We start from the raw sequence: 21,157 nt of genomic DNA on the forward strand, positions 1-21,157 counted from the left end.
ATATATATATATATAGCCATGTTTTTAATTTGATTATATTTTAATATATATTTTTCTTTGTTATTAAAAAAAAAAAAATTGTTTGTTTTAATTTTTATTTCTCAATATTTTAATTTTTGTTTTTTTTCAAGTCATGTTTTTTTTAATGTTTTAATATATATTTTTATTTACTTGTTATCATTTTTAAAACTTGTGTGTATTTTTTTCAAACCAATCTCATTATTTATCAATTTAATAACTGATTTTAAAGTGTAAAAAATATGTCTTAAAAAACAATGTTCATGCTTTTTCAAAATCTAGATGAAAATTACCAAAATTTGAATATATATATATATATATATATTCACACCTAATACATTACAAAATTTAAAGTGTAAGAAATAAGTGTTCTAACAAAGGGGTTGTTGCCTCATCAATACTTTTCAAAATCAGCAAGAAAATCATTAACATTGTAAAAAAAATGTTCATAAGAAAATTTAAGGAGTTGATACCTCATCAACACTTTTCAAAATTAGCATGAAAATCATTAATAAAAAAAAATTTCATAAGAAAATTTAAAGTGTCTAAAATATGCTCCAAATAAAAAAAGGTGTATTCTAAATCAACACTTTTCAAAATCGAATGATTTTTTTTTCTATGTCAAAAAAACGGATAATCGTATCAGCTCCCGTTTCAAAATTTATGCTGTTATTTTTTTATTTACCAAAAAAAATATAAATTAATTACACAATGGTTATAAAATGTGCAATCTTTAGTCTTTGAAAGTTTGATTACTCAATAGTTATAACAACTTATGCCATTCAAGTCTACCAAGGGCATTTTATGTGAACTAATTATGCATCATTGTTAATACCTTTTTGGTTTGCAGATAATAATCTATAGGTTATTTAGGCCTTGCAAACCTTTGAAAGAGAAAACTTATATTCTATGGGCTCACAAAATCATTGCTATAGAACCTATTATCTATTATATTTGATTCTTATAGTTATTTTCCTCTCTTTATCAAATTATCCAATAAATATTATTTATGATATATTTAAACATAAAACTATCACATTGAATAGATTCTCCAAGCATTGGAAATGAAAATTTGATAGGGTAATTTTATATTAACCTTGAATAGCATGCCTCCAACTGCATCGATGCCTGCATAAGCACCTTCACCATTTGTAATTTCCTTGACCCGCATTGTAATGTCTACAAAATAAAAATATCATTAGATATGTTTTGTTATGTAAAAAGATATTGAAACAAAATATGAATATAATTCTACTATTTTTAATCATATTGACACTTAATTTAAATTCTATTATTTACTTACCTTCTTTTTCTGAATTTATAACTTCATCAGCGCCAATGGCAAATAGTTCATCCTTTAACTCGTCTCGTCGAACAATGTTAATAGTTTTAATACCCCAGTGCTTCGCTAATTGAATGCATTGCCTGTTAGTCATAACAAGACAATCGTATGTCATAATAACTAATATTAGATGCTTATTAAAAACAAAGATCTATAATGAATTCACATATTTATAAATAGACAATAATCAATTTTTAGCTATGATTTTTTTTTTTTTAATTCTAAAAACAAGTTTTATTCTTGAATTGAGTTAAGAGAAGAATGGATTATTAGTTTTTTCATGATCTTTTAATCTAACAATTATTTTTTCATGATTTTTTAACTAATTCATCTTGTGCCACATATATCATTAAACAATTATACATAGAATTTTTTTTACAGGAAAACAATAATGATAGTAGGATTATGAAAAGATAGCCAAACACAAGAAACACAAATTTTACCCTAAGAAAACCCTAACTAGGGAAAAACCCAACAAACTTTTCTTAGGAGAAATTGCTCAATTCATAACTACAATCTAAGAACAACCTGGAAGTTCCTATGGTTTAACCAACCCTTCTTATATGAACAACAAACTCTCAAGGTTTAGGTATAACCTTTACATCAATCTGAAGATAAAGTCCTCTTTCTGGTGCTTTGGCCCTTCCACAGAAACAAAGTATTTCATCTTTCAAATTCTACTACAGAACAGAAATCAACTCGTCCTTCATTCCGTGTTAGACATAAAATCGTCCTTCATTCTTCCTCAGACATAAATTCATCCTTCATTTTTCCTTGTAATTACTCCTCCTTCCCACATGTGAACAAAAACAAATAGAAGATGAAGATTATGATGAATGAATGGTAATATATAGTGAATGAATGAGCCTGAATTGGTGTGACTTTAGGGCTACCTGCCTTGAACATTTTGGGGGCAAAAAAAAATTGATTTTCCAAAATTTAATTTTCCCTCTTTTGAAGTTGACTTGAGTAATTTATAATTAAATTCAAGTTTCCTCTTTCAATACCAACTAAAGCTACAATAATATCAACACTCCTTAGCTAAGGATGTATTCACTTTGATTTCTTAAGACGTACATTTTATTGAAACAATTTCTCCCTCCCAAGAAAAGGTTAAATGAGCTAGCTATGTTGATGAATCCATCAACCTCATGTTCTATTTAAGAACCATGTGGAAAGCATCCTGCATTAGCATCATGCAAAGGAATCTAGTCACCCACTAGACATATCCCATTTGCAAATGGGTTCAATCACCCACTGGCCAAAGGTCTTTTGGGATCCCACTAGCCAAATAGATTTTTGGCCTTTTAGGTTCAAGACTAGTCTTGGGTCACTAATTATGCAAGTTGTCACTTGGAACCTAGTTGACAACTGTGACCTATGATGAAACCCTGGGCCTATTTACCATTCCCACATGTCATCACATGCTATTGAATGGAAAAAACCATTGCCCGATGCTATAAGGAACTCACTCTACCCACTAGCCAAATAACCATTAGCAATATGGTTAGGTAACCCCTAACCGAGGGAGCACTCCAGGCCTTGATTCTCATTGGGTCATTCTCCCTAGCCACATTATATGCCCCCTAGTAAATACCTTTGACTTGTCAATATCTTTCCCTAGGGAGAGTGTTCACCCCTTGATGCTACAACATCAGCACTCCCTTTAACCAAGGGAAGCATTCTCAACCACTCCAAGCTTGTCCCTAAAGTATACAAACTACATCCTGAATGTCAACAACTTTCTCATCTATAGAAATGTGTAGGAGCCTCATTGCTCCCTTCTGTACCATGTTCCAGATTTCATGGTACCATGATCTCGATGTGTTTCAACCTGTCATCACAGTCATCTCCTACACTTGATTAAACAATCCTATGAGTAGCTTCCGAAGCCGCATTGCTTCACAACTTACCAAACTAGTTGCAATATACCTGGTCTTTGCAGTGTTGAGTGTGAAAAATGTATGCTTCTTGCCCAAGAAGAATCCAAACTGAATCATCATCCCAATGTGCTCTTCTTGTATTCAACACTCTCTTCTCAATCTTGATCTATATATCCCTACAGTTGTACTTAATCATTTGAGAAATATCTCAATCCATCTCCTATTGTACCAAATTGACGTTTGAGATTAAATCTCGCATAATCTATGGCAGTGATAGATTTAGGGTTTCTCAAAGTTTAATGACTACTACGTGTTTACCAATATTCAGTCATTACCCTTGTTTTCTTCCACCGCTTCCATTACTCCGCAACTAGGATTTCATGGTTAGTTTCTCGTTGGCATTCTTGCTCAAAACACTTATATGAGAGTTTGAATTTATAGGTGGTGTTAGTCTCTCGCCTGTCGAGTGGAATGGCTCTTTCCAGCTTTGCAGTGGACATCAGTCATGGTAAATGGAATCGTAACATTCTACGCAATTCTCTGTCACTTATATTATTTTGTCTACAACTGATATATATGTGCCACTAGGATAATTTTTAACATTTTTCTCTATTTGTGTTTGCAAGATAGTAGAGGTTTTCCTCTCTATCAAAAATATTTTGTTGAATTTCCCCACAAAACCATTCTGAAGGGTTTTGTTATAGGTAATAATTTTCTCTAGCTCAAATAATGTTTGGTTACAAGGTTATGATGCTCCTTAAACTCTATATGAAAATAACCAAGGTCAGCTTTCACTCATCATTTAATTCCAACAGTTGAAAGGATTCAATCACGGGGTTTTCTTTTTAATAAGGTCGACGTAAAGGCGTTTGACAATTTATTGATGGTGGATTGTTTACTGATGTTATAGTTGGAAAAGGGTTTCAAACCCTTAATGTTATGTTCCTTTTGGTATTTATTTAATTTGTCTTTAACCCATTTGGGACAATTATCAGGTAATACTATATAAGGAAAACCTATTGATTTCAAGGTCTTGGGTTCAACTATAACCCAATTATTTTTCGAGTTTGCTTTATTTTATAGTCACTATGCTAGGGTTTACACCCTTTATCATCTTATGCTATTCTTTTTTACACAACTTTATATATGGAATCAATTGGTTGTAAGTAGCCATTTCCGCGTCCAATTGATAGTATTTATGTTGTTCCCTAAAGAATTTTGACAATATTATTTTAATACTTTTGTTCATTACTATAAATATTTCTTTATACCCTAGCTGGGTTTTTGTCTAACGCTTGATTTATAGAATGACACTATTGAATTTGTTATAATTTCAGGTTTTCTTTCAAACCCTAAGCATCAAATGTAACAATGTTCTTCTATAGTTGTGAATATTGTTCTTTTGCGTGCCACACTTTAATTTGTAGCCGGAATTTCTCTAGCATTGGGTTTTAACGACAAGATTTGTTTCTCATATGAGACTGTAACTATCTACAAGGGTTTAATGGTAGTTAGGTTTGACATTGAAATTAACATTTACTTCCTTCATAATGAACTATTAAGTTCATTTTCCATTCACATGTAATTCTATACCGGTGCATACAATTATTCATTTCATTGCTTCATTGGATTAGCTTTAATTGTCTTACTCTATTAAAAGAAAACTCGTGCACATTTTTAAGTACAATGGCTATTTTTTTTATTTCCACTATACATGCAGGGGAATGCCTAAAGCTTTAAATATTAATCTCATGCATTTTACTCTTACTCCACCTACTCTTATTCTCTCAATATCTATACTTTTTGTTTCCCTGTGAGATTCTTAACAATGGTCACTCATTCTATTTGGTGTTTGCTTTACAAATACAATTATCAGATCAATTATAGCATATTCTTATAAGTATATTCAAGTTGGAAGAGGTTATATTTTCAACTTATTTATTATGTTTACCAGGTTGGGGCCAACTCTTTGCCTCTTCTCATGCATGGACGAAATTTTCTCTACTTGGAAACCAAATTAAGAATTGCTTAGTTCTAGAAATGTGTTTAAAGTATTTTATTTAATGCCTTACATGGCATATAGTTCCTTCGAAACTGAATTATTTTCACTAGGCTATATGCTTTGTTCTATATTAATTTTTTCAGAGTAACCAGAATTCTCAAGTTCTATTTGTTTTTGTTCAATGTATTCTCTTTTGAGGAGGCAATACCTTTTCCTATATTCAGACTTTTTATATTGGTATTGCCAATCAAATGACTTCGTTTATTTTTATTTTAGTAAATATTACAATAATTTATACATATCCATACATGTACTTCTCTGTATAGTCGTTTTATATAAAATAATGAACTGTAATTTCTAGTTCTGCTAAAGTTTCTAAGAGCTTTTATTTTATGTTTCTTCTCTTTTAGAGAAGAGTATTTTCAATAACTATATCTTTTCTTCGTGTATGTGTGTATCCTAATTTCTTAATGCTTTTCCTAATTTCTTTTCTATTTAGTAAACTCTATTTCCAGTTTTCACTATGAATAGAATTCATATTTATAAATTGTTGCTCCATAGTACTAAGTGCGTTCTTTTATTCTATCCTATACATATTTGAAACATTAAATAATTTATGTCTCTTTCTTCTATCAAATCGTGTTTACTAAGCATTATGCAAAATGAATAAAAGAAACATAATAATTCAAATATAACAAAATAACAATTTTCTTTTTTTTCATAAAAACTAGACATAACACATAAATAGTTCATTTCGCTTGATAAACAAGTGAAATTTGGCGTTAGAGATACCGACATGAAATAATTTTAGTTTTCTGGAAAATTAATGGTCAAGTACTTAGCTCCTCCCACCGAGCAAACCAGGCCTGCAAATTCTATTCCTTCTGTCTTTTATTTCTTTAACATAGTTACCGATCAAATGGGAACTATTATCTCAAAATGGGTACTCGAACCCAAAAATCCCAAAAAAACATGAAAAAACACCTTGAAATCGAAAAGTGTTGATGTCCGAATAACGTTTGTTTTTTTCAGAGAAAATTTTCAATATTTTTTTAAAATAACAGTAAGAAACAATGAAAGCTATTTTGTTTGGTGCAAAAAACACCTTGAAATCGAAAAGTGTTGATGCCAAAATAACATTTTTTTAAGAGTAAATCTTCAATAATTTTTAAAAATAACAATGAACAACAATAAAAGCCATTTTCTTTGGTGCAAAAAACACCTTGAAATCGATAAGTATTGATGCCGGAATAACTTTCTTTTTTTTCTTTTTCTTTTTCTTCTTCTTCTTCTTTTTTTTTTTTTTCCCGGGTGCATTTTCAACATTTTTTTAATAGTGACGTTAAAAACAAAATATCATGACTCTGAAAAACTTTAAATTTCCAATGATTTTCAAGCATGACATTAACGATAAAATATCACGTCTTTGAAAACCCTTAAAATTCCAACGATTTTTAAGCATGACATTAAATTTAAAATATCACTTCTTTGAAAAACCTTAAAATTCCAACAATTTTCAAGCATGGTGCTAAGGAAAAATATTTATAATTGTTTTCAACCATAACATTAAAGATAAAATATCACGACTTAAAAAAACATTAAAATCTTGTCAATTTTTCAACCATGGAATTAAAACCAAAGATTATGACTACAAAAAAATCTTAAATTTTCAAAATATTTCAAGCATGACATTATGGAAAAATTTATGACTAAAAAAAAAATAAAAATGAACACCTGAATGAAAGAGTTATTATACCAAGAATATTTTTTTTTTAAATGCTAAATGTATAGCGATTTTGAAATCTTAGCTTAAGACAACTTGATACATTGCGAATTTTTTTTTTAAATCAACTATCAAATTGCACATAATGGAATCGGGTTGCTAGACAAACATCGACACATACCCTAAAATAAATATATATATATATATATATATAAGAAAACAAAAATTCAAATATTGAAAAAAGAAATTAAAAAATAAAAGTAACAAAACATAAAAAATCATGACAAAAAAATCAAATATAAAAAATATATAGTAAAAAAAAAAATGTAAAAAAAAAAAAAACAAACAAACAAACAAACAATAAATAAATATATATATATATATATATATAACATTAAAAAAAAAAAAAATTCCCCCACGAACACGAGGCCCAACTCGCCAGAGGCAGCAAAGGGGCGATTCATGACAAAAAATAAATAAATTAAATTTCATATATATATATATATATCAAAATTAACTTGTAAAAATGAAAAATTAAAATAATTAAAAAAATAAATTAAAAGAAAAAAGAAAAAATATTTAATTTTAAAATATATATATATATAAGCAATTAAAAAATACCCAACCCCTCTCCACCCTCAGCCCTTCCTTTCTCTCCTCCACCCGACCCTCGCCCTACCCTCCTCCCGACCCTCGCCCTACCCTCCTCCCGACCCTCGATCCTCCAGCTCACTCCCCCCATCTCCCCCGTTACCTCGGCATACCCCTGTCCCCTCCCCACCCTGGCCCCTAGCCAACGGCCGAGAGGTCGATTCCAGAAATTGGCATGCGGCTTCCTGGCCGCTGGCTAGGGGCCTGGGTGGAGAGGGGAGAGGGGAGGAGAGGGAGGGGAGGAAGGGGAGGCGGGAGGGAGAGGGAGGGGCGAGAGTGGGCAAACCAAGGAGTGTGCGAAGGGGTCGAAGGGGACGAGGATGACAGAGGGGTGAGAGGATGGGTCGAGAGAGGGGTGAGGGAGCGCGAGGGGCGGGGTATATTTAAATTGTGTTTTTTTATTTTTTATTTTAATTTGTTTTTTTGTCTTTAATTATTTTTATTTTATATTTTTGTTTTTAATTGTTGTTTTATTAAATTTGTTTTCTTTAATTGTTTTTTTATATATTTTTTTTTTATTTTATTTTTATTTTTTTAATTGTTTTTTATTTATTTTGTTCAATTATTATTATTTTATATTGTTTTAAAAAAAATAATTGTTTTTTTTTAAATTGTTTTATTTTTAATTTTTTTAATTGTGTTTATTTTTTAATTGTTTCGAATTTTTTATTAATATTTTTTTTAATTATGTTTTTTAATTTTTTTAATTTAATATTTTTATTTTTTTTATGTTATTTCTTTATTTTTATAATTTTAATTTTAAAAACTAATTTTTAAATTTTTTATTTTTTAATTTTGTTTATTTAAATTATTTTATTTTTTATAATTTTATTTTTTTTAACACACATATATATAGATATATTGTGTATCAATTTGTTTTTCTTTAAATTATATTTTTTTTTGAAAAAAAAAAAATCAGTTTTTTTATTTTTTTATTTATTTATTTTTCATTGATTTTTTATTCAATTGTTTTATTTTTACGAGTTAATTTTGGTTTTTTTTTACATTTTTATAGGTCTTTTTGTTTTTTTTTTTTTTCCTTTTTTATATATTTTTTTGTATTTGATTTTTTTTGTCATGTTTTTTAATTTTTATTACTAACATGTTTTATGTTTTTTAATTTTTTTCATGTTTTTTTACTTTTATGATTTTTATTTTTGTTATTTTTTTTATTTGTTTTATATATTTTTATGTTTTATTACTAACATATTCTTATTATTTTTATTTTTGTCATGTTTTATGTTTTATTTTATGTTTTTTTTTACATTTTTATAGGTTTTTTGTTTTATATATATATATATATATATATATATATTGTATTTGATTTTTTTGTCATATTTTTTATTTTTATTTTTATGTTTTATTACTAACAAGAAATTCACCAACATTTAAAAAAAAATATCCACACTTAATTGATTAGAAAATTTAAAGTGTAAAAACTAAGCTCTTTAAACAAAAAGGGTTGATGCTCATAAGCGCTTTTCAAAATCAAGATGAAAATCATTAACAAAAAAAAATGTTCACACTTGATATATATATATATATAAAAAAAAAGTGTCAAAAATAAACCCTCTAAAAAAATGTGTTGATTTCGCATCAATACTTTTCAAAATCAGCATGAAAATCACTAACATTAAAAAAATTATTGACACTTGATACATAAAAAAAATAAAATAAAATAAAATAAAAAATTAAAGTGGCAAAAATATGTTCCAAAAAAAAAGTGTATTCGAGAATCACCATTTTTCAAAATAGAGTGATCTTTTGCTACCTCAAAAAAACGAGTACTAGGTCATTTTCTCGTTTGATCGGTAACTATGTTCTTTCTTCTCTTCAGTGTTTTCTGCGCTCATAATGAGACAAAAACAAGTAAAAACGGAAGATATTATCCATCCCATTTACCACTCTTTTGGTCGTTACTGTCTCCACCTCATTTACATGTGGGAAGTAGTTACCTACTCATTAATGAGGTCATGTTTCCCACTCTTGAGGACAACTCCCTATCTTCTAGGAAACAATTAATAGGCCAATATCATAATTCATTAATTAAATATAATCATCCAGATTGTATGCTTAGGACTTATTGATGGTTAATAAATATTCCACATTAATTTGCAGTATTATTTCTTTCAACCAATTGTTCTCAACAATTAATTTTCCATATTTTCTTTATTATAAAAAAATAAAATATCATAATTACAAACTTATAATCAATGATTATCAGTAATAAATTATTGACAAGTAGAACTTCCAATATTAATAATGTAAATTTTGAAATGGGAACTAATACAATTACCCGTTTTTTTGAGATAGCAAATCAAATGATTTTGAAAAGTGTTAATTCAGATACACATTTTTTTACATAATTTTGAAACGTTAAATTTTCTTATGTATCAAATATGAACATTTTCTTTAAAATGTTAATGATTTTCATGATGATTTTGAAAAGTGTTGATGGGGCATCAACCCCTTTATTTATTTAACCATTTTTCAAGTTGTCTAATTCACGGACAAAAAAATTAAAAACATTAAAAATTCCACACACAGAGAAAACAAAAAAAAAACAAAACAAAACACAACAAAAACAAAAACAAAAACAAATAAAACAAAAGAAACAAAACACACATTTTTAAAAAATAATAATAAGTGAATAAAAATATATAATAAAACATAACAAAATTTAAAAACATGGAAAAAAACAAATATAAGATAATAAAAAAAATGTAAAAATAATAATAATAATAATAATTATAAATGATACAAATTTAAATAAATATATTAAAATATATATACAAGGAAATATTAAAATAAAATAAGACAAAAAAATAAAATAAAAAATTACCAAAATACGGAGGTTATTGAAAAAAAAGAGTCATCTAAATTTAAAAAATAATAATAATAATTAAAAACATTAAAAGTAAAAGTAAAGAAACATTAAAAAATTTCAAATCGAAAAAATTATATATATATATATATATATATATATATATATATATAATTTGGCCTCATACCTGCATCCCAACGAGCCCAAGGGGTAAGGGCTGATTCTCGAAATCAGCCCTCACCTCCTCAGTCGACTGGGTCGTAGGGGTGCGGGTGGAAGGGGTTGCATGGAGGCCCCTCCACTCCTAACCCCTGCAATCCAATGGCCCAGGGGGTGAGGGTCGATTTTGAGAATCGAGCCTCACCCCCTGGGACGATTGGGGCACTAGGGTGGGGCCGAATTTTATTTATTTGTTTATTTTTAATTTTTAATTTTTTAAATATTTTATTTTTATTTTTTCCAATAATTTTTCATGTATTTTAAACATTTTAGTATTTTTTAATTTGATTTGTTTTATATTTTTTTTTTAATGTTTTTTTGTTTGTTGTTTTATTTTTTTATCTTAAAATTTTAATTTTAATTTTTTTTAATGTTTTTACTTTTTTATTTTTTTCTTATTTCATTAAATATTTTCTATAGTTACTATTTTTTAAATGTTTTTACTTTAGTTGTTTATGATTTTGAATTTTTTTTTGTTATGTTTTTTCCTTTTTGTTGAAATTTTTATTTTATTAAAAAAAATTTAACTTTCTTTTTTTAATGTATTAAATTGTCTAATTAGCAGGGTTTTTTTAAATGTATTAAATTGACTAATTAGTAGTATGTTTTTTAGATGTCTAATAAAATATTTTTTATTTGTTTTTTATTTTTTCTTGTTTCTTTCATTGATTTTTTTTCCTTAATCATGTTTTTTGAAAACGTTTTTATATTATTATTTATTTCTTTACATTTTTGTTTTCTTTACCTTTTATTTTTTTATCTTTTATAGGTTAATTTTGTTTTTTTTTTTACAATTTAATGTTTGATATTTTTTTGGGTTATATATATATATATATATATATATGATTATGATTTTTTTTGTCAAATTTTTAATTAATGTTTTTTTTGTTTGTTTTTTTTTTTCTAATATATATTTTATTTACTTTTTATTATTTTTTAAACTTTAGGTTTTTTTATTATGTTTTTTTTAATTGTTTTAATTTTTTCTTTTATTTGTAAGCTTTTGTTTTCATTTTTCTTTTGAAATTTTAAGTTTTTTCGGAGTCATGATAAAACCTTTTACGCCATTATTTCAAAATGTTGAAAATTTATCCTGACCAAAAAAAAAAAAAAATTATTTCAACATCAACACATGTTGAACATTTATTAAAAAAAAAAAAAAAAAAACCCCAGCATCAACACTTTTCATTTTCGAGTTGTTTTTTCATGTTTTTTGGGGTTTATTTTTGCTAGAGTTCTCATTTTGAGTTTACAACTCCCATTTCAAAATTTACATTGTTTATTTTCAAACCAACATACTTTAACCAGAAATACAAATATGCACATTTAATTACATAATCTATCCAACCAAGGGATATCATACACATCAACCATGTTGGTCCCCATGTCGTAAACAAGACAATAACCACCCAGGCTCTTGGACAGTGTTAGGATGAATCTCTGTTGTATTACAAGAAACAAAAGCTCCCTCTAGGAGACAATTTCGAAAAACTTGGCTTCTTCAAATCTCTTCAATGGTTGCTCTTAATCTTGATTTCATACAATGTTGATGTTTTCATGATCTTCTAATTTGATAATTGATTTCCATGATTGCTTAACTAATTCATCTTCTACCACATACATCATTAAACAATTATACATAGATAATCTCAACAAAAAATTGATAACGGCAATAGGATTATGAAGATACAACCAAACACAAGAAATACAAATTTTACCCCAGGAAAACCCTAACTAGGGAAAAACCTAGAAACATTTCTTAGGAGAAATTGTTCGATTCAAAAGTACAATCTGAGAACAACCTGGAAGTTCCTAGGGCTTAACCAACCCTTCTTCCATGAACAACAAACTCTCAAGGTTTAGGTCCAACCTTTACATCAATCTGAAGATATAAGTCCTCCTTCTAGGGCTTTGGCCCTTCCACAGAAACAAAGTATTTTGTCCTTCAAATTCTACCATAGAATAGACATAAAATTGTCCTTCATTCTACCTCAAACATAAACTCGTATTTCATTTTGCCTCAAAAGGTACTCCTCTTTCCCATGTGTGAACATAAACAAATAGAAGATGAAGATGATTTGAATTGGCTCCAAGAGGAAGATGACAAATGGTAATATATAGTGAATGAATGAGCCCGAATTGGTATGACTTTAGGGTTGGCCGACTTGAAATTTTTGGAGGCAAAAAAAATTGATTTTCAAAAAATTGATTTTCCCTCTTTTGGAGATGACTTGATTAATTTAGAATTAAAATCAATTTTCCTCTTTGAATACCAACCGAAGCTACAATAAAATCAACATGGATAAGGTTTATTAATCATTATGTAATCAAATTATGAAGTCAATATTCTCACCTTACAAGATTCTTTAAATCTTTATAGATATATGAATTCAATCAAACATTTAAGGCTCCCTTCACAAGATTTACAACTATGATTTTTAACTATATTAATTATACAAATTAAGAATGACATGTTGTATCCCTAAAACACTTCCTCTCAAAGGCATTGCACCAAGTCATATGTAGAGGTAAAAATTCTACCACACAAAACTAAGAGGATAGCTTCAATTTTTTGGAAAATGCCCTTTAAAGCTCAAATTCAATTGATATATCTTTGTATGCTCTCAGGTAAACAAACATTTATAGATGAATTCTAAAACTAGATGATCAAGATTGTAGTAAGAACAAGAAACTTGTTCAAGCATTCAAATTCCTTGTCAATGGGTTCTTATATCACATGTAAACATGATAAATGTGGAACATTGAGAAGAAGATGTCATACCAAGAAATGACAATTGTTGTGTGAGTTATAGAACTAATTCCCATTAACTGACATTCCAAATAGAAAATTAATTGGGCAGAATGAAATGAATCTAGTCAATTCAAATAACACACCATAGACATAGCAAACAAAAACTGTGTGAAGATATTTCACTTGCTAGATTTGATTTTTTATTCATTTTATTTTATTTTATTTTAATGATAGGAGCAGTTGATACTACAATTTTGAGTGCCATAAAGTTTCCCAATTAGAATGAAATACTTGGCAATAAATATAACATTTAGAGTGGGGAGTTTCCATTATCGTCCCATGTCTCTAATTTGAGGTCTTTTATAATCATTAATAATCCACAAAGCCAAAATGGTAATGTGAAGAAGAGAAAAGATTGTAAAAGAAAGGATGAATAGGAAGAAGCCATGTTGTTGAGGCCAAATTCTTTGCTAGTTTTGAATATTTGAACATCCTATTCTGATAGCTTATCTAACTCTAGGTTCTTGTTCTCAATTAGATATTTCCAATTTCTTAATATATTTTTAATAGGACTACCTCCCCTTTATAGAAAATGATAGATGACATGATTTTACTAAGAGGTTATGTTAATCTTCAATTAGTTATTAAATGGTTATAACTTAGTTCTAACATGGAGTTGACTTATCAAGTTATTGGTAATTTGACTAATCATCTTGCACGTGTTCTCATTTCCTCTTTCAATTTTCTTTGGGTAAGGATGATACAATGATTTACTTTATTAGATGTTTATGACTCTGAGTTAGATGCTTAGAACTGCACAACCACAATCTAGACATCTTCTTAGCTCACACTTAGTAGGGTACACATATGAGCTAACACTCTTATAGTTTTAAAGGAAATGTTGAATTAAGTAGCCCTAAAAATGGTTGACTTAGCCAAAATGGAAATAGAAGGTTTGAGCAAACTTTGTGATGTGTATGTAGTAGGATTCTTAGTAAGGGCATTGATGTCATCAAATTCACCCCTTGATTGCTCCAAATAGGCTTTGTGCTCATCAAATTCACCCTAGCATGATCATTTGAATCATAATATCTATGGGCCTCCTCATCATTAGCTCAAAGCAGTCTAAGATCTCTTGAAGGGACAACAACACCTCTCTTTTCATTATAATTCTCTTTGCATAACATGATACTAGAATCCTATCATTTACGTTTATATTAGCAAAGGCGTCAAAAGAGATAATGTTTATCATCTTCAAACAAGTGAATACCACATCAACTTGCTCCAATACTTGGCTTTTGATGCTATTGGTATTGTTCTTGATTTTCACTTATATATGATATTACTCTATATAGTACTAAGTGATCCCAAAGGGCATGAAATTTATCGAGTATCTTATCTTAATACAAACCAACTCCTTTTCTATAGTCAAATTTTGGTCAATAATGGAATTTATCAAAGTACCAACTAGATTTTCCTTAAGCATACTAGTTTGATTCTTTAATGGTTTCCTCTTATTATTAAATTCATAATGATTGGTCTTAAGCTTAAGAATGAGGGGGGTTTCAAACGTCCAACATTATATGATACTATTTTTCTGGATTAACTGCATATTCAAATTCATTCCACTATGACCATTTCTCATGAATTCCATTCACTAATGACCAATTACTCATGAGCTTGAACATTCATTTTAACACTCATTGCATCATGTGATTCTCACAAGGGTGAGGAAGCGGAGGAAACCAATGAAATGAATCACAAAGTTCTAGTCATCACCTCTAGGACTTGCACTTGATAATTGGAACTACTATGACGATTTTTGAGGAGCAACATTTACCAATCGTCAATTTTTAATGAGTTTGAATAGTCCACTTAACACATTGCATCAAGTGATGTTCACATAGAAGAAGTGGGATTGAAATGAGAAATGAATCGCAAAAGGTCAATCATCACCTTCATGACTTTCACACAATAACTGAGACTTCTCGATAAGGTCACACATCCAAAGACTCATTTGCCTCACGTGTGCTTGACAACGAAGTTTTCTCCATGGCCAAGTGCATTAGCTTGCTACCGCATTTGCAAAATGTTAGCGACTATTATGCTTTATGAACTATTCAATCATATGGGTGAAGAAGTGGGATTGGAAACAGTTAAATGAATCATACAATGACAATCGTCACTTTTAAGACCTACACCTGGTAACTAGGAATTCCCAAGAAAGTCACTCATCCCAATAAGTATAGCCGCAATTATGGTCCTAATAACCAATTAGGGAAGAATAACCACAATTATGTTGGACATTTGGCACTACCTGGATGGCTAGTGGCAGCAAGTGCCTTGGCATTGATGTCAACAATCATGCTAGGAGATGTGTTGGATAGTTGGAATTGTCAGCAAGTGTGTTGGCATTGGTGTCAGTGAAATTAGCATGGATGTGCATGGTGTGTCAAGCTCAAGAGGAGTCCCATGGTTGTTGTAGTCTCCTGTAGAGAATCATCATAGTAGCAGGCTTATTGGAGAAGCCATAATATTATGACTATGATGGTTGGGAGTCCCATATTTTGGAGGATATTATACCTCAAAATATTAGTTCAGAAGATCTTGGAAATGAAATAGTTGGATAGTGCACAAAGAGAGCTTTCTAATGGTATATTGAAATTTGCAAATGGCCTCTTGGATCGACAAATATTATCAGTCAAACTTTGCATATCAAAAGCTCAACAGACATGGTTCCATGGCTCAAGGCTCCATATAGACTTCGTGTTTTGTGTGAAATCTCTTTGTTAAAGAAATTTTGGACTTAGCCATTTTTGGAGTAGGGTCGGGTGCGCAAAAATTTTACAAAGTCGGAGGTTGGGCTGCATAGCAGAATTCAGTAGGAGAACAAAGCCCCGACCCCCAACCCCCAACCTATGTGGGACCAGCTCCTAGTCGAGCACATGGATTAGTCGGTAGTCATCCAAGTTGGGAGGTGGGTCTAGTCGGGACGAGTCAGAGGTTGGACTGTGCAGCGAAATTTAGAAGAAGAACAAAATCCCAACCATCGACCTATGTGGGACCCAATATAGGCAAATAAGTGGCAGAGTGTGATTGGCTCACGGTGATGTGTTGGTAGCAATGTGGCAGATGATGTCAGCATGACGTGGCAGTACGAAGGACACGTGGTAGGAAAATTAGACATTTTTAGGTACCTTAATGGGCCAAATCTAGGTGACACATGGCCCAAATGATGTTAGCATGACATAAGTTGATGATGTGGCAAAACCTCAAAGTTTGTGCCAAGGGGTTGTTTTCTGAAATTTTTCCCATGTATTTGGTTTTCGGTGTTGAATGAATAGAACAGGCCAAAACAATGAAAGAGGACCTAAGTCGAGCCTACAGGAAAATCGAACCTCTGAGCTATTCGATCCTATGGGCAAGTCGGGGTTGAGGCATATTCAGGCGCATAAGCAAGCAAAGCAGGTCGACTAACGACATCCCTGTAACATACCCCCTTTTCCTACCTAGAGTAAGGGAGTCGTCACTAGCAAATCTGGTCCCCATTGTCCGATCATGGAAACGAGATTACGAAGCTTGAACCCCTAGTTTCTTTTTTCTTTTTTTACTCACTTTTATATGTCCTTTCTTTCCTTTCTTTTGCATAGGGAATGGAGGTTACCTATATCCTGCTACCGCACAGCGGTCTGCCATGGGTTCTCCCAACCAACATGTGAGCGGGATGGTTGGGACATATATGTATCCCTACTTACAACATCGTCTCACATCCTGACTTCCCGACCGCCTGACCTTCGACTGAGTCAGGGTCGACCCATCCTAAGAGTTTGGGGCTTGCCTTCCTCCTGACCCCTGACCTCCAACCTAGTAGGGTCGACGTATCAACCACACTCCCCTCTTGTTAGCACACAACCCGACCTCCGACTAGTCGGGGTCGATATCGCTCTACTTTTGTTACCACCGAGGTGTCAGTCCCTACCTCCAATATCAGGGACTTGAATGGTCCTTTGGGTCATACATCTGGTTGCATGGGCCCAACAGAAGGTCCATGTTGGTTTTCTCTAACCAATCGCGTAAGAGGGAAATCCAACTGCTCCAATTGGAAGCCTTCCCGCCTGAGGTTTTGATCTGCAAGGGGATAAATCTATCCAATCCTTCATATAAGGTCAGGGATTTTCTCCCTTACGCCACAGTGAATGTTTTTCCCTTCCATTCTACAATGGCTCGGTCAAGGGACTTCGGCTCTGCCTCATACAATGCCTTCGACAGTGATCTTTGTGCTCTCCTGGGAAGCCGAATCTACCACTGCGCAGGCTTCCTCAAGCTGGTCTTCTTGAATGCAGCTTGGTCTCAAAGGTCTGGTCAGCCTCTATATATTCTTCAAGATCTCGCCAATCCATCAGAGTCATATTAAAGTGTTCCACAATGTTACCCCTTTCGAGCTTGGGTGATAGCTACATTGAGGGATTCCTATCCCGTGGGCCTTCCCTGCCTTCGGGTAGGGAATTCCTCGCATGGCGACATAGGCGTTCTTGCATCTAATATCTACTAGAGGCTTAGCGCAAGATTCTGGGAGGCTCCCACCTCTCCTGCTACACACCAACAATTCCAGAGTCTTCATGAACTTTGTAAGAAGTTTCTTGGCACCTCCCATGGGTTGTCGGGGCATTTGGGTATTAGCAGGGACCTGTAGTCCTCATTTCAAAAATCCTTGTGGCAGGAATGGAGGTTGTTGCACATGTAAGGTTAAAGGCCATTGAAGGAGGCCACTAGGAGTGATCGGCCCTGGGAACACTCCCTTAATCTTTCACATATTTCTTGCCTGCTGGCACAACAACTTCAATGTATACAATGACCGACTCTGGCCAACATAGGGTTTTTCGTATATTTAGTACATTAATGCAAATGGTCTCATAACCTAATTATTTTAACTGTTCATGGTTTGGGCCCAAAATAAATCATTTCTCCACTGTGTTATTTCTGACACAGTTAAGCATCTTATTTAGAGTAAGAGTCTGCCTCAGCTCTACATCTTAGGCATTAGTGTTATGGGGTTCCTTTCGCATAGTAAACATCTTATACTCTATGGTCGTAAGTTATTAAACACATTTACTTCCAAGTGCAAGCACAAGCACACATGTACACCTACATATACCCAGATATATTCAGCATACAAGCCATGGAAATATCCTTTCACAATTGCACCATAGGTATACACACAACAACACAATTACAACCCCTATTTTTCATATCTATTACAGACGACAATGCAACACAAGCCATTAAATGTAAGTAGTATTCACAAACACTTGTCTTTTATAATGTAGGGAAATTGATTATGGGACTATGACTCTCCACCCGACCATAGATAGTTGCAACCACTAATACTTGCAACTGCCACCACTGAGCCAGAGTCCAGAGTATGAGGGGGGAATGCTTGCTTCTAGGACCACACACAAGTTTCCAGTTAAGTCAGGTACTCCAAAGGACCTCCTACCTCAATCCCATAGTGGTTTTTCCTCCTTCTTGCCTACATGGGGAGTCCAGAGGTGCCCAACCTCACCCCCTCGTGCATATACCATGTTTCAACCCCTACTAAGGAGTCTAGTAACCACTATACCAATCTGGGATGTAACCATGAACTATGTTTAAGCTTGTCTTTGTCTTGGCTTCAGGATGGTCTCCTCCCAAGTTGTTACAGGGTCTAGAGTAGCTATTGCAACCCACAGCCTCCAGGGAACCAAAGTTGTTACAGGTCTCCAAATATTTCATTCCACCCACAGCCTCAAGGACCCAAGCTGTTACAAGGCTCCAGAGATTACATTCCACCCACAACCTCCAGGGACCCAAGCTGTTACATCGCTCCAAAGACCTCTTGTCTCAACCCACAGCATCTAGGGACCTAATTTGTTACAAGGTTCCAAGAATCCTATCTCAACCCACATCCTTCAGGGACCCAAGCTTTTACAGGGCTCCAGAGATTAGCACTCAACCCACAGCCTCAAGGGATAGAGAACTGATCCCCTTCTCTTCTCTTCTCTTCATCGTTACATGTGGAAAGCTTTGGCAGAGGTTCACTTTTTTCCCCTCCTCAATATGCCTTTCCTCGAAATGAAACAAAGGTCTATGCTTTCCTTTCTGTGTGATGTTCGACTCGTGCTCTCCCTCCTCTTCGAGTGCTTCTCCCCTCCAGGATTCTGAGAACCCTCCTCTGTCTGATTTTTCCTTTTACTTCTCCCGATTTTTTTGTCAACATTTTTGTCCCTTTTTCTTATTATCGCGTCTTTGTTGTTTGTCGCCCTTCATAAATTGATGTTCCCTTTACTTGTTGTGATTTCTCAAGCAAGAATGGGCCTGAGTACTTTCCTTTAGCCCATTTAATTTCAGGAGTCAGTTTATTAATTTCCTTGCACTAGCCACCCATCAATGACTTCCTTATCAAACCATGTTTCTCCTTGGCACAAGAAACCACACATCCCAAGCGGCAATTCTCCAACCCAAACTCTAGAATTTGTGTCCCTTAGACTCAATCCCCTTTTCTTTGATTCAAACATTGCATAATATTTACATCGTATTTAAAGGTGGCTAATATGAGAACCTTGGGTGGGGTTGTCACAGTCCCCTCCCCCTTCATGGAACGTTTCCCTTGGTGTTCATTTGCACATATATAATGTCAAAATGAAAGTAAGACACATATTGATTCATGGAGCTTTATACACACAACTCTATACAGTATTTACAATTATATATACCTGCTCTAATCGTCAAACAAGGAAGGATAATTAAATTTCATGGCATCATCGAATTCCCATGTGGCCTCCTCTGGCCCAAAGTGCTTCCACTGCACCTTGACTTCCTTTATGGCTCGATTTCAGAGCATGAGACTCCTTCGTTCTAGAATTCGCATTGGCTCTAGTTGGAACTCTCCCTCTAATTCCACCTATAGCACAGACCAATCAATCACATAAGTAGAATCCTATACATCTCTTTTAAGCAAAGAAAATGGAAAACACCATGAACTCTAATTGATGGGGGTAAATCCAGTCTATATGCTACTAGTCCAATCCTCTCAAGAATTTCAAGTGGTCCACAATACCGTGGTGCCAACTTGGCACATGTCCCCATCGTTAGGGAAATTTTCTTGGGTTGAATTCTTAAGTAGACATGTTCCACAATCTGGAACTCTTTGTGCACCCTCTGCTTATCTGCATAAATTTTTTGTCTATCATGTGCCACCTTCAGATTCTGGCTTATGATCTGAACTTGTTGTTCCATATCCTTAAACATACCAAGTCCTACATGAACTATGTTAATTGGATCACCCAACTAATAGGAGTATTATAGCTCCTGCAATACAATGCCTCAAAGGGGCTCATCTTTAGAGATTCTTAGTATCCACTATTGTATGCAAATTCCACAAATGGAAGGTATTCTTCCCACTTCTTGGGTTGATGCATCACATACATCCTTAACATGTCCTCAAGGATTCGATTGATCCTCTTCATTTGTCCATCTGTTTGTGGGTGATATGTCGTACTAAATGCCAACTTTGTTCCCACTCCTGCAAACAATTCCTTCCAAAACCTGGAAGTGAATCTAGCATCTCTATCTGACACAATATTTTTGGGAATACCATGTAGTCTCACAATCTCTTTTATGAAGATGTGTGCTATATCACTAGAAGAATTGGTGGATTTGATTGCCACAAAATGAGCTACCTTGCTAAGTTTATCCACCACCACC

The 21,157-nt window shown here is 32.4% G+C and overlaps 1 protein-coding gene across 4 annotated transcripts in view; it reads right to left on the bottom strand.

The window, feature by feature from the left end:
• LOC149144622 (uncharacterized) overlaps positions 1-21,157 on the bottom strand; it is a 215,735-nt gene that overhangs the window by 112,524 nt on the left and 82,054 nt on the right. For all 4 annotated transcript variants that reach the window (XM_089449486.1, XM_089449487.1, XM_089449488.1 and 1 more), the window contains exons 3-4: positions 1,322-1,443; positions 1,115-1,197 (exon numbers count right to left, since the gene is read on the bottom strand). In XM_089449486.1, the coding sequence (XP_089305612.1) occupies positions 1,115-1,197; positions 1,322-1,443 (205 nt within the window). The remainder of the gene's footprint in view (positions 1-1,114; positions 1,198-1,321; positions 1,444-21,157) is intronic.

This window comes from Pinus tabuliformis, chromosome X, assembly GCF_031772625.1.
Source record: "Pinus tabuliformis cultivar Carrire ecotype Pingquan chromosome X, CPIR1, whole genome shotgun sequence".
Taxonomy (NCBI): domain Eukaryota; kingdom Viridiplantae; phylum Streptophyta; class Pinopsida; order Pinales; family Pinaceae; genus Pinus; species Pinus tabuliformis.